This window comes from Falco rusticolus, chromosome 5 (assembly GCF_015220075.1).
Source record: "Falco rusticolus isolate bFalRus1 chromosome 5, bFalRus1.pri, whole genome shotgun sequence".
Taxonomy (NCBI): Eukaryota; Metazoa; Chordata; class Aves; order Falconiformes; family Falconidae; genus Falco; species Falco rusticolus.
Genome location: NC_051191.1, coordinates 31,083,967 through 31,097,811, shown reverse-complemented (window position 1 = coordinate 31,097,811; position 13,845 = coordinate 31,083,967). Strand labels below are relative to the sequence as shown.

Below are 13,845 nucleotides of genomic sequence, written 5' to 3'. Positions count from 1 at the left end.
CCTTGGCAAAATTCATTACTTTCAAGTGTATGTATCAACATTTTATAGTGGCCACTGTACACAGTGTCATTATGTGAGTGATAAAGGAAAGAGTGAGACTTCATCTGACAGTCTGTTTTGGTTCTCAGACCTTAAGTACACATTCCATGCTTACAGCTAATGAAGTTCACACCAGTTGCCCATTCTAGGTGTACTTACGTGTCTACATGCTAGTAGGCAATACAAAGCAGATTTCTCTACAGCCATCCCAGATTGCCTTGCTGCAACTAACAGTCCTGCACAGACACAAAGAGTAAACAGCTGGAGATCCTTGCATCCACATTGCAAGTGGAGCACTTCAGATTGTGCCCTGGTGCACAGCTTCAGCCTTGGTTCCACCTGGAGAGAAGATGCTTCATGTGCCACACTGGTGTATTGGAGTGCATGACACCAACACAAGACAAATTCACACCCCAAAACAGCATCATCAGTACAGAAGATCACTAACGTAGATGCAGCTAGTCCAAGGATAGAAAGATTAGTGAGGCCAAGCTCAAAAAACAACAGAGCAGAAATTTTGAGTTCTCCCTTGAAAAAGATTTTATGCTGATTTTGTTTTCTCTGCATGATGAATGTGAAACAAACCCTTTTTCTTTAAGCACTTTGATTTACCATTCATAGATTCTCTGTATTTGATTTATAGACTTGGTTCTGGGCTATTAATATTAAGTAATTGTGAGATACTTCCCCCTCAGCAACGCATGGAAAATCAGATCATCAATTGTTGGGTTACCCTGGGCTACTGTTAGCCAACTGCTCCCATTGAACCAAAAATAATTTGGAAGAACTGTTTGATTATGCTCCTGAGAAAATTCCTTGAAATGTTTGTTATGTTCTACCAACGATAACAAACCTAATACTTTGTTGTAGGGCAAATAATGTGCAACTTGTTGATTGATATTTATGTGGAATTTGTTCCATATCATGTAAGGCCTGTGTTGTATTTACAATATATTATTAAGTGTTTTTGATTATATTCATTAGGACCTGGATAAATGACCATGGATTCTTGGAAAATCAATATTTTAAATGCAAAAATTACATTATGTAATTAATACTGAGTTTCATTTCTATCTTTCTCATTGGAAAATTTGATAAAATTCTGAATCCTGCATTTCTTGTCTGCAAAGAGGGCTCAAACTTTGACATGTTGCACAGATAGGTATTTTAAGATCATTGCATTCAAAATATTCTGCATAGTAATTTAAACATACTTCTGCCCAAACATTTTGGGATTACCTGATCTAAAACTAATATATTTTGTTTTGCACAGTTAAACCTAAGGATGGTAAATTCTCAGTTCATGTCAGTGTCAGACCTTTAATAAGTGGATGGATCACCGACTCTCCAAACAAGCTTCTGCTTCACTGTCTGGGATTTCAAAAGCAGGCCACTTAAATTAACCCCTTAAATTCATACCTAGCAGTCTAGTCTGATAGCGTATAGGTTTTAAGTCCTTGGCACGCAGCAACTTTTATCAACTTAATTCCTAATTCTTGAAATTTTTTTGTCTTTTTTTTGTCTGTATGACTGATTGTTTATTCTAACAGTTTAATCTTGAATTCTAAGTGCAAATTTTAATACACATAGCTGAACTCAATGCAATGCTAGATATAGAATATTTCAGTCAAGAGAACTGAACCACTTCAGAGGCTCTAGCATAAAACAGAAAGGCAAATAATAAGAATGCCTTTTAGCTCTTTAAAGAAGCAAATTTTAACATTAAAAAAAAGTTATTGAAGATTAAGATGTAAATCTAATGCCATTATAAAGGGCAATGTACTGTACCAAATATCTAAAAAACCCAAAAAGCTTAGTTCAGTCATTGTTAGGCCTGAACCTGCAAGTGCTAATTACCTTCTGCATTCAGCTGAGAGTGCATAATAACAGTTGATAGGCACTTGGCATCTTGCAGGATCCTAGCTTTCTAGGTACACAAAACTTGAAAGGGAGTAGCATTTGGTAAATTGAAAGCGTCAGCTTCTGGAAGTATAATTTCCATCTTAGTCTGTTTTTTTGTTTGTCAAAGAGAACTTCTGACATACATGTATGCACGCTGACCTGCACATCCATGCCAAATCATTATAGAGCCATATAGCTTGACACATTTAAAGATCCTTTTGACATACTCAGTCAGCTCAACAGTCACACGTTACAGAAAGTGGAATAAAATTTTGGTCTCTATTTTCACATATATTCACAAATATTCTATTTGTGCTTCAAAATGTTCACTTTCCTGAACAGAACTTAAAATGAGAAACTTCTTATGAAATAAAAGGGATTATGAGCAAATGTAGTTGAGGTAAAGTGGGACATGAGTTGAAAATGAGATTAGGATTTCAGTCTTGAAACCCATTTCCATGGCAGGCAATGCTTACTTTTTCAAGTAGAGTATACAGCTCCACAAAGGGCCACTGAGAGGACTGGAATTACTCTAGGGGAGGCAAATTGTTAATGAATGTACTATGGTAAAAAGGTCATTTCTCCATGGTTTTAACTAATGTTTGTGTGTGGATGTTTTAATTTTTATTTCTTCCTTCTATGTCCTCCTTGTCTATGTTGTGTCTCATGACTGTTCTGGATTGTCACTTGCGGTAGGTTTATTTTGCTATTTGAACGCACCTAGTCTAAAGCTCTGATACATATAGTCTTCTGACAGCTCTGGCTCCTTAGCTGAGATTTGTATGTAGTAGATTTGATACACACATCAAGAGGCTGAACTAAATTGATTGAGGTTTTTTTTGGTTGGGTATATATTTGGGGGGAGGCTGGAGGAGGATGAAAGAAAAGAGGTTGTCACTCTTTCTGTAGTTAAAATATTAAGTCAAACTGTACTAGAAAGCTCGAGTTTAAAATTCGTAGGCACATAAAAATACCTTGCTAATTTTCTTTTCTTTTTGTATAAATGTCACCATATCAAAAATAGACAAAAGCAGTGCGTATTTTTAATGTCTTAGTTTCTAAGTGTTGCTAAAATGATCGGTACCTCATGAAACTTGCTGTGAGCTCTCACATCATCTTGGTACAGTGCCCATGCTTTACATTCTTAGTGCTCCATAGCAAACTCTTCAGTGGTCTTACTCCAGACTTCTGTTGGTGCAACGGAATGACAACTAGCACCATTGCAGTGTTCATCTTTACAATTTTCCAGTCTCTGCTAATGCCCCTGGTGGCTCCCATTTATTTTTTTCTTTAGGAAAAAAAAAAAAAAAAAAGCCTCCAAACACCCAGCTCCAGAGACACTATAATAGCTGATGATTTATTGGGTCTGAATTTAATGCATTGGTACAGCGAAATTCTTGCTTAAGCTCAGCCTGTGGGCTGAGGAAAGGAATAAACATAATTATTTCAGTCATCAACAGCAGCACTGAAAAGTTACTAAAATTTAGCCATGTTGCTCAGAGAATAGTTGTTATTGTGGTCCGAACATTTTATTAGGTCACAAAGCATTTGTGGAGGAGATTTAATAGCTCAGTCCTTTCTCGTTGCATGAGGATAAAACACTGTCACTACTGAAAGATTTTTGGCTTACAATGAATGTGTCTGCTAGGTGAAATAGGAGGTTTGGGATCAGATATATGTACTACACCCTAGAGTATGAGGAGTATATTTTTGGCTCTGCTACTGACTTACCATGGCCTTCAGTCAGCCACCTGACTTCTCTGTATGTTTGGTTTCCCTTTACATAGGCCTTCTTGTTACATTGGGATTACGTACTAACTTGAACAGAATATTCTGATCAATGTTCATCAATAGATAATAATATTAATAAATTGATAATTAGTACTAGGTAATAATATTAATAAATAGCAATGAAACATTGGGGTGTTATAAAGTAAGATGATATTGAGAGCTGCAATTGCACGTAACTGAACTTCAACGTATAATGGTTTTCTTAGATTATTTCACCTTACGATTTCAGCTGTTGAACAGCAAATGCCCCTGCCCTCATGGAGACAAAACGCTGAAGGAACAAGTTTTTTAATGTTAGATGTCTGGAAATATTTCAAAGTAGTGTGTGGTGACCTGGCACCACGAAGGTGATAGACAAAATGAAGTCAATAAAATCCACACTGACATCCAGAGAGCCTAAATTTCACTCAAAGGAACCCAAGTCTATTTCCAGAAGTAATCCAAGACGATCTTTTTGAGAGACAGGAGGTCTGTTGCTGGCAACGTCTTTTCTTCTGCAGTGTTTACTCGTGTGCTTGTTTGTTTTCCTAGTTGAATGCCTAGAGAATAGTGAGTGTATTTATTCCACGGTGCCACCTGTCTTGGTCTCAGCATGCCAATTCCCATTTCTTGGCATCTTCAGCCCATGGTGACATTAATGCTTGCCGTGGCTTATCCACAATGCAGTGAGACATCCTAATTCACACTCAGAAAGCCAGCATGTGCTGCAGAGACATTACAGTGTAGAAAATTAGTCAGAAACAATGGGGACAAGTCTCTTAGAAAACAAGCCCAGTAAATATACTGTGGCAGTAAAAATAAATTGACTGGGTCCCATTTGTACATTAAATCAACCTCAGGCTTGACCAATTGTCCTGCTTTTTCACCTGCCTCAGAATGGAACTGTGCAGGGTGCATAAAACTTCCTGAAAAGTGTGAAAATAACATGTTTATGAAGATACAATGCTATAGAAGAGTGTGTTCTGCAGGGTTTTCCACAAAACTCTTTTGTAACTTAGATTTATATTAGACTTCAGAACCCTGAAAATATGGAAGCAACAGCTGTGAGCCACAAGGCTGGGCATATTTACATTCCTGTCTCTTCCTCTCAGCCACTCCCAAGAAGACATAGGCGCTTGCTTTGCATGCTTCCAGAGTTTATTTTTTCTCCTTTTTAAAAAATATATTTCCTGTAAAATAATTCAATTATCACTTTTATTATAACCTTTTATACTCTTAGGATGATATGAAGATACATCTCTGACCCATTTTCTTACATGTCTTGTTTGCTATTCTGAAAGTCATGCCACTGGAAGCTTCTGTTGTCAAGGTCGTTTCTTTCTTGTGTCCTCTTGATTAACAGACCAAATTTTGAATTCTTTGTTCAAGACCAGAATCTCCAGGTTCCTAATGAACGGTGTCTAGGAAGTACTCAATTATTCCCTAAATTAAGTGATTTGAATTACACTGTTGAGACATTTACCTATATCCACTGATTATATGGAGAGCTAAACTCTTACACAGAGTACCTGAAGTTAGTGGGTATGAATAACCTACAACAGGAACAGCGGTTCATATCAATGAGCTATACATTTCAAACCCCACTGGGAATAATTAATTTATTTAATTTTTTTTGCTTTTTAAGCAAAGACATTTATTCTTTACAAAATGATGAATAATAAACATGAATAACAACATAAACCTCAAGCGTGAGAATATTGGATACTTGATAAAGTCCTATTTAGAGGATGGTCAGAGGGTGACCTTACCTCTTTCTAAGCAGCGGAGTCAAAAGAGCAGGTCTTTGCCAACTTTTTCTCTACAGATCTATGTGGCGCCCAATAAATCATGTCTGGTTATATTTAGGTTAATTTTCACAGTTCAGTAGATGTAGTCCTAATTATATAGTATGACAAATTTTTCAAAGAGAAATAAATGTGGTACGCTGTGCAGTCCTCCCATGTTGAGGAGCCAGCTCTGTCCCAAAGCATGCTTCCATCTGGTCCACTGCCATTCATCTGGGGAGGATGAAGAACAATTGGTTGAGCAGCATGCACTGGCCAAGCAGCCTAAAGCGGACTCCTACTCACAGCCTGCGGCTTAGTGCAACCAAGCACTGCCATATGGGAAGCGGGGGCAGAGCACGCTAGTGTACTTGGAAGGGTGCTTACTTCTTTTAGTTCATGCACCTGGGCCCTGCATTCAAAGCAAAACCTTGACCCACAGGGTGAACTTAGAGGCTCCCAGGCTGAGATCAGCTGTATATTTTTCCAGGAAACAAACACTGACTCCAAGAAAACAGGTTGATTTGGGGGCTTAACAGCTCCAACTTGAATGTGTATATTCATATTTTACATTGAACACCTCCAGCACTTGCTGTATTCTACTGTTGCACCAGAATAAATTGGTATTTTAGTACCCAAACAATTCAGTGAGCTCTTAAGGTGAACATGATGACCTCATGTCACAGAGCTCCTAAAGAAAGAAAGCCTTTTGAATAACCCAACAGACTGTTTAAAACCTGGATAACAAGCAAGGAAGTAATGTCGAGGCATAGCATGCTGAACACAGCAGGGTCTTGCTCATTCTGTGCATCGGTGTGGCCCGCTGCTGGTGTGTGAGGCCAACACTCTTACAGCAGTAATGGCAAAGTACATTTCACAATGGCCTAAGCCTGGCTCAGCCACTGGAAACCCATGCAGAACATGCTCTTTAAATTAATTCATGGAGAGAAAGCAGATGCTGAATGAATGAAATGTTGCCTTTCCTTCTGAGGGACTCTGATAGAGAATCTGGTGCAGTTGCAGGCTTTTCTGCTTTCTGATAGGGAATCAGCCAGCAATTTTTAAAGGCTTTTCTTTTCCCATGGGATAAAAATTGGCCAGGTCAGAATTATGGTGTTCTTGAATGTGAAAGAAATTGATAAGAGGTGCACCACCATTAGTGGAAATGCAGCCATTCCTATGTGTGGAGGAAAAATTGCCTTTCTGATAAATTCATTGTTGGACATGGCACAGAACATTCTTGCTACAAAATCACATTGTTTTCTTCCATTCAGCTCAGCAGGCATTGCACAAGCCTGAGGACTGGGCATTATTCACACGTTAAAAAAATACCCCCTTCACCATGTGAACAAAAGGAATGATTGATGGGGCTGGCAGAGATGGAACTCAGGACGGCAGTACGCACTGTGCAGCAAATTAACTTACAGGCTGCAGTCAGTGTTATGTTTTCCTTCCTAATGTCTCTGCTTCTTGCTTACTGGTAATCTTATTTCTTTAAAAGTGAGACCATAGGCCACCCCATGAATGGAAGGAACCCTAAAAGCTCTGTTAATGTTTCTTTACAGATAACAGTGAGAGACACTTTGCTTGCAGTCTTAAATAGCTTGTGGCATGAACTAGTCGTTAACAGTGAGGCATGAAGATAACGGAGACTGGAATTAAAGTGCAAAATGCATCTTCATGGGTCTTTGCATCCTCCTGGTGACTCAGACATGATTGTGGCCTCTGCCTGTCTGTACAGGAGGCAAGGAAGTACGCTTGCTCCCCCAGCAGCTTTGTTACCCGAGTCTTCTATCAGTTTGCTTTCTTGGAGCTTGTGCACATGTGGAATTTCGAGACAACCAGCAGACTAACTGTGCTAAATCCCTTGCAGACCCTCTTGATTTCTACAAATAGTTTTGGGAGAGATTAAGTGAAAGTGTACATAAAGCTGGTTTAATCCCCAGAATCTCTCTTGTCATTTGTGGTGGATAGTAGTGGGGTAAACCCAGTGACAGGGTGCAGGGCTTTTGGTGGAACTGAGCTGAAAGCGAGGGATGTTTGCAATATCAGGAGGCAACGTCACTGGAAAGTGGCTTTTGTCAGCGAGGGGAATGAGAGGGGAAGGAAGCCCAGGAAGTGTAAAAACTCACTGCAATGTGTGGAGTTTGCAGAACTGCAATTACAAGCAGGTTTGTGTTCTCTTTCCTTTTTTAATGCAAAAGATGCAACTACAAAAAACCTGCAAATGAAGCATTTTCTGTAACAACCCAGAAGAAAAGAGGAGACTGTAAAACCACTCAGTTGTGTTATGGAAGTGACGAAACAACCAGCAGACTGAACTGTGGAACCCAGATTGCTGTAATTTACCCCTGTTCGTTGTAGTAACCACTACAGAGTAGATGAGCTTGAAAACTATTAAATAAACATGGCACAGAAAAGAAAACCCTAATGCCATATGTAGATTTATGTCTGCACCCTTGGTTAGAACTAGATACAGAGCTCATTCAAATATGTATTAAATGAGAGCTTGCTGAAAAGTTCATTTTGTCTTCCAGGTCTAAGAAAACATGTTGTGCATTGTGTGGCTTTGTTGAGGTCACTGTCGCATACTGATTTCATTAGATGTGGTTGTATCACCTTGTAAGGTTGTATTAGATTAACACTTTTTTTGTATATTCCTGCTTGCATTTAAGTCTACTTTTCTCAATTATTTATACACTTGTAAGAGGATATAGAGGTTTCCTTGTTCTGTGTTTCTGCATATGTTATGCAGACATAAAGAAACCACTTGAGTGAAATTCAAAATCATCCAAAATTAGAAAAGGTAAGTCTGATTTCCCGCACAATGTGATAATGCGTTTCTATGTCACATATTTCACAGAAAAAGCATTTAAGATGTCATGGAATTAAAACAACTATTGGGAAAGGACAGGTCTATATTCCTCTGCATCTAAATCCAGGCTTTCTGATTACAGTTGTGTCAGCCAAAGAGGCTTGAGGAAAAAACTGGCTTATAATTAAAAATATTTTATTGTTTCTAAAACCAATAAAATATAGCTCCTTATTTTAATTGATTGTAGCAATACAACAGTAAGATCCAATATAGTGTGATACAGTGTGCTATAAATTGAGGCTTGCAGTACAATTCCATTAAATATTGATCTTTCAGAGAATCTCAACACAAAATGAAAATCCCTACAGGGTGTTTCAAGTACTTTGAAGCAATCCAATTCTTCTTCCTCTTTGGAACTCAGCAGCTGCATCAAACAGGAGAAACTTCTGTGCTTCCTTTGACTCAGCTTCTTCGTGAAGCATTGACCTCTAGTTTGAAAGCAAATTCCTCTCCTGACGGTAAAAACTATTATGTACAGACTGCTGTAGAGATAATAATTTGTCATTTCTTCTCTCCCTCCACGCTGCAACCTTGGCCAAATCCAAACACCATCTCATTCTTAGTGTTTCTAAGTGCTTCAGTCAAGGTCAATAAGAAACATATAGCTCCTCAGCTGACGTGAGTAACATACAAATGTTTTCCATCTCCCCTGGGAAAGAGCTTTCACCTTCCAATAGGCATCCTCTCATAACCTGTGGAGAAGAGTTTCCCAACCGTGCAATGTTTTCTGCCTGCACTTCAAAACTCCCTTGCAAGAGGGACATTAGCTTCCCAATGTATTTTCCGTAGTCATAGTAAGAACTTTTTCACATTGAGTTACGCACAGCTCTGACATCTCCAGGATTGATCAGCTGTGCAGAAGAGTATATAATTTTCTCTGAGACAGTATGGAGATTTAACTATTGCCTTGATGCAATAGTTACAAATTCCTCATACCTAGAAATTAGCATATAAAGTTCTTTTTACACTCCCCTTTTATCCCTGAGGATTGGTGGTAAGATATTTCCTCTCAAACAAAATCTAGGTCAAAAGTAGATGAAACAGCAGAAAATCCAGTACTTATCCCAGAAACGGTGATATACTGGAGCTGTTTATCACTCTTCTGTCATGGAGTCCTCAGTTATGGAGTACTGGGATGATTCAGAGCAGTGGGTCTTGGAGTTAGCATCCCACTCTGAGTTATTGCTTCCTTTTGTCTCCAGGCTCAGATAAATGTGGTTGCTTCACTTGGATTGAGTCACATCTTTTTTTTTTTCTTTTTTTTTTTTCCTACAATCACAAAACCTCAAGCTTATTTTTATTACCAATGAAAACAAGGTGTTTGACGTAATCACATCACCCCATATCCTGAAAGTCCCATGTATGGTCTTGCAGGGGCTGTGCCTTGCCATAGAGCTTGTCAGTTTTAAAGTGTCACACTTGTACTAACAAAAATGTTGGGCTACAGCCAGGGAACTCACTAGCAGCTCAGCAACTAAAATGTCTCAGAACAACTTTCATCTCGGGCAGTTCAGCCTTTCCAAATAAAAATAGTTTGGTTGAAATAGTATTACTCTTCCAACATCACAGATGATTCTTATCCACTAGCGACCTTTCCCACCAATCTCATCCAGGTGCACTGTAATTTATGTTCCTAGTAAAAAGTCCGTCATTCACTAACATTCAGATATTTAACTCAAACCCAGTTCCTCAGCTTGTTTAAATCAATGTTGTTGCATTGATTTCAGTTGAGCTATGCCCGCTGAATTTCTAGCTTATTTCAGAAAGTAGAGAAATAATTGCTTAATACAGTTTTGAGTTTGACCTTTTGAATTTAGATCTGGCTTCTGAAAAATAACATTTTCTACTTCAGAGATCAATCTTTCTTCGTACCACACCAACAGAACTGTTGCGTGGTCCCCAACGGCGTTCATGACTGAGTGAGAATGTTAAAGTTTTCATGTTTGTCCCTTCCCCAACCACTGTCAACCGTGGATATAGCTACCATCCAGCCTTGCTATCTGTTCAGATAGAGAGCTCCAGCTGCAACCTATTGCTTATAGATACTGCAGGTTTCTTCAGACCTCATGTGAAGAAAAAACAAAACTTACAAATCTTATTCTTGCACTTAATAGCCTAGTTTTGCAAGCTGAAGCTCCGTGTAGAAGGAACTTTCTTCCAGATGAGGCTTCCGGATAAGCATACTATTTAATAGAACATGCAAATAACAATTCTGGATGAATGCTCAATATTGAATCCTTGTTTTCATGCTCTCAACTTTTTTTCACATTTTCCACAATTTTTCACTCTTTGTCTCATCAATTTTGCCCACTTTTCAGTTCTTACTTAGGCAAGAATCTGCTGGAATAAGATCTACATATTTACGGTTCATATGTTTAATAATTGTATGAATTCCCTGTTCCACAGTGCAAGTACTTCTGCTTTCTGGTACAGAAAAAAAAATTACATCATTTAGCATTTTAATTAAATATAAAATCTAAGATAACTGCTGTTTCCTTTAAAAATAGCAGGTTTTATGCAATAGACAAAGCTGTAAGCAGTTTTGTATTTATTTTTGTGTTTCTTTCTAAGCAAACTAAAATCAACTTGCAATCAGTTTGGTTCAGCCAAGCTTTATAGTGAGAATGAATAAAAAGGAAATTGGTCTTGGGAGGGAGGGAAAAGGAGAAACATGCATTTGCTAATGGCATGGTGAAAACTTTGCTTCCATATTCATTCTAAATAAACATGAAAAATGTTTGGCATATGAATGTAGGAAGAACTCATCCACAGCACATGCTCTTTATCATAGTAATCCTACAGAAATGTGTTGCCAATTGCAAACAATTCACAGCATGCACAACCAGGTTTGACATTGCCAAGATATTCTTAAGTTGAATGAATATATGACTTTGCTTATTTAATAGCATGTTTGTCTCCTTGTGCCTCTTTAAGAGCCAGTGTGAGCCCAGAAGAATTATTCTATATCAAGTTGATATTTTGTTTCTACTTTCAGGTTTTATAACAATTGTTGCTTGTAATAGTCCAAGAAGCTTTCTTCCTACTTCCATTGCTTGCTTGCTGATTTGTAACATCTTCCTGGGCAACCTAAATAGTATAAATATGTATGTAAACTGCATATTTGGATTTCTGCTGTCATGCTTGCTTTTAATGGCTTTAAAATAGATTTGAGGACAGTGTCTATTTTAAACTGGTACTTAACAGTTTGCCTTATTCATGAATATTACATTCCTTCTTTCTAGGCTCTTAAGGATGATGATGCTGAGACTGGACTGACTGATGGGGAAGAGAAAGAAGAACCCAAAGAAGTGGAGAAGCTAGGGAAAATCCAATATTCTTTGGATTATGACTTCCAGAACAATCAGGTTTGAAACAACCAACCTGTAACATTTCATTTCTGTGTGTGCAAGGGGAGAATGAAGTAATACATTTCGTTACAGTATATTTTTCTGAAATCATTACTGCTTGCACAGAGTAAAGGAAGAAAGGAAGCCTGAAGATTCATGACAGAGGTACTACTAAACTGGTATTCAGTCTACGCAGAGTTTATAATGCACCTTTAATCAAAATTGAAGACACAGTTTTATCTAATGTTATTAATAACTTATATTAAGGTGTCACCAATCAATGTCAACACACATATTACGAAGTCTGCATGCAGAGAGTAAAAGATAGCTTCAGCCTTCAGGCATTTAAAATGTAAGCAAACAAAAGATGGGAGGAAGAAGAGAGGGGCATAACAGTGAGTTGATTCATTGTGGGTCTTTTAGAAAGTTGGTAAGATTGTCAAGTACATCAGGTGTGCACTTTAAGTTATTAACTAGCTGCATCAGGTTCTGTTGCTATCCATGAAAGTACACCTACTAACCAAGAAAATTTTAGTTTGGAGCAAAAGTTCAAATAAAAAGATTTGTCCAAAAAACCCCCAGGAAAGTTGGACAAAAAGAATCTTTCCAGTCAAGGACTGATACTCCTTCCATACCCTACTCTGAAACTGGTAAGATCAAACTTTGGCATACTTGCCCAAGTTTTCAGTAGGAATAGACACTGTAATGTGATGTAGACCTGTCCACATCCTGAACTAGCTCATTTTTAATCCCCCTCCTTGGCCTCTTGCTGTGGTTAGGATCCCTTTTGTCAATGGTACCAATTTACAGCCTTACATGAAAACTCACTGTGCTTTGGACTGAAGTACACCAACACATCTTCTTCACTTCTACTGCCTGTCTTTCAGTGAACTCGAGAATACACATCCTGCATTTCATTTTTTGACAACTTCAGTCAAACCCACATCATTTTTCTCGGTTGAGGGAAAGATATGACTACTGAACTTAAATCCCTGTTAATTCCTATTCTTCATCTGAACTGACCTCCATTTGTACTTGAGATTTATTTCCACATTCAGATTCTTTATTTCTTGCTGTTCACAGAATGCAGTATGCTTGCTTGTTACAAGACAAAGAGGGAAAGAGAAATTAAGAAAAAAAACGTGTGTCAGCAGCAGGGTATTTATACTCAGCAATGGCCTGGCATAATACATAGTGCTTCCCTGTCTTTTCAACTGCCTTCTGACTACCAGTGCTTGTTTTTCAATGCAAGAGCCAAAAAGAATTCTGAAGCCTTTCAAGAACCTCTGTTTAAAGGAGCTTTTCCTTAACTCCCAGAGCAAATTCCCTGGCCATGTGATGAGTCACACTAATCCCTCTTGAAATCAGTATGAAGCATTAGACCCTTCAGAAGCAGAAGACCTAGAGGGGGAAAGTGTTCTGACAAATGGATTTCAGTTTCCTTTGAATATGAAAACAAACTTTCTGTGTGAATTTTATTAAAGGAAGTGATGTTTTTGTGAACTATATTTTACAAAGGGAAATAGGATGAGAGAGCAACAAATCTGTAAAAGTGCGTAGTATTTAATTAAGGTAATAAATCACTTGAGTTATGGATTACTATTTTAGTTATGGAATACTGTTTTATTTTGTTGCTCTAAACCATGCAGCAGCTTGGAATTTGTCAGAAGATAATTGATATAAAAGAGTAGAAAGGATTCACTTAGGTTAGTATAGCACGGTGGCGTGAAACTACAGACCAAAAATCTGCTAGTATATTGCACAAGGTTAAGGATGGAGACAAGATGACCGATGTACTCTCCAGAGCACAATGCCTCAGTTTTAGAAAGAGAAATTTTAAAAGGGAATTGAATTGCTTTTCCACTCTGTTAACTAGAAGTCATAGACTTGTTTTTCACTCTTTGATGTGAAAGACTTGATGTAGATCCTGAGCCTATCCATGTATTTATGAACTGTTATGCATCTAGAATAAGAATGAGACAGAAAAAGAGAGAATGAGAATGAGACAGAAAAGGAGAAGTGTTTCTTATGGCTAAAGGAAAATGTTTCATGGAGCTTAAGAATCCTGTAGTGGGAAAGCATGTAGGCCATACTGTGAATTTAAAACTGGCAAAAAGAAGTCCAGCTT

The 13,845-nt window shown here is 38.0% G+C and overlaps 1 protein-coding gene across 4 annotated transcripts in view; it reads left to right on the top strand.

Moving 5' to 3' along the window:
- Nucleotides 1-13,845, top strand: part of SYT1 (synaptotagmin 1) — a 357,438-nt gene that overhangs the window by 264,202 nt on the left and 79,391 nt on the right. For 3 of the 4 annotated variants that reach the window (XM_037390039.1, XM_037390038.1, XM_037390040.1), the window contains one exon: nucleotides 11,613-11,735. In XM_037390039.1, the coding sequence (XP_037245936.1) occupies nucleotides 11,613-11,735 (123 nt within the window). The remainder of the gene's footprint in view (nucleotides 1-11,612; nucleotides 11,736-13,845) is intronic. The other variant, XM_037390041.1, reaches the window with a different exon arrangement.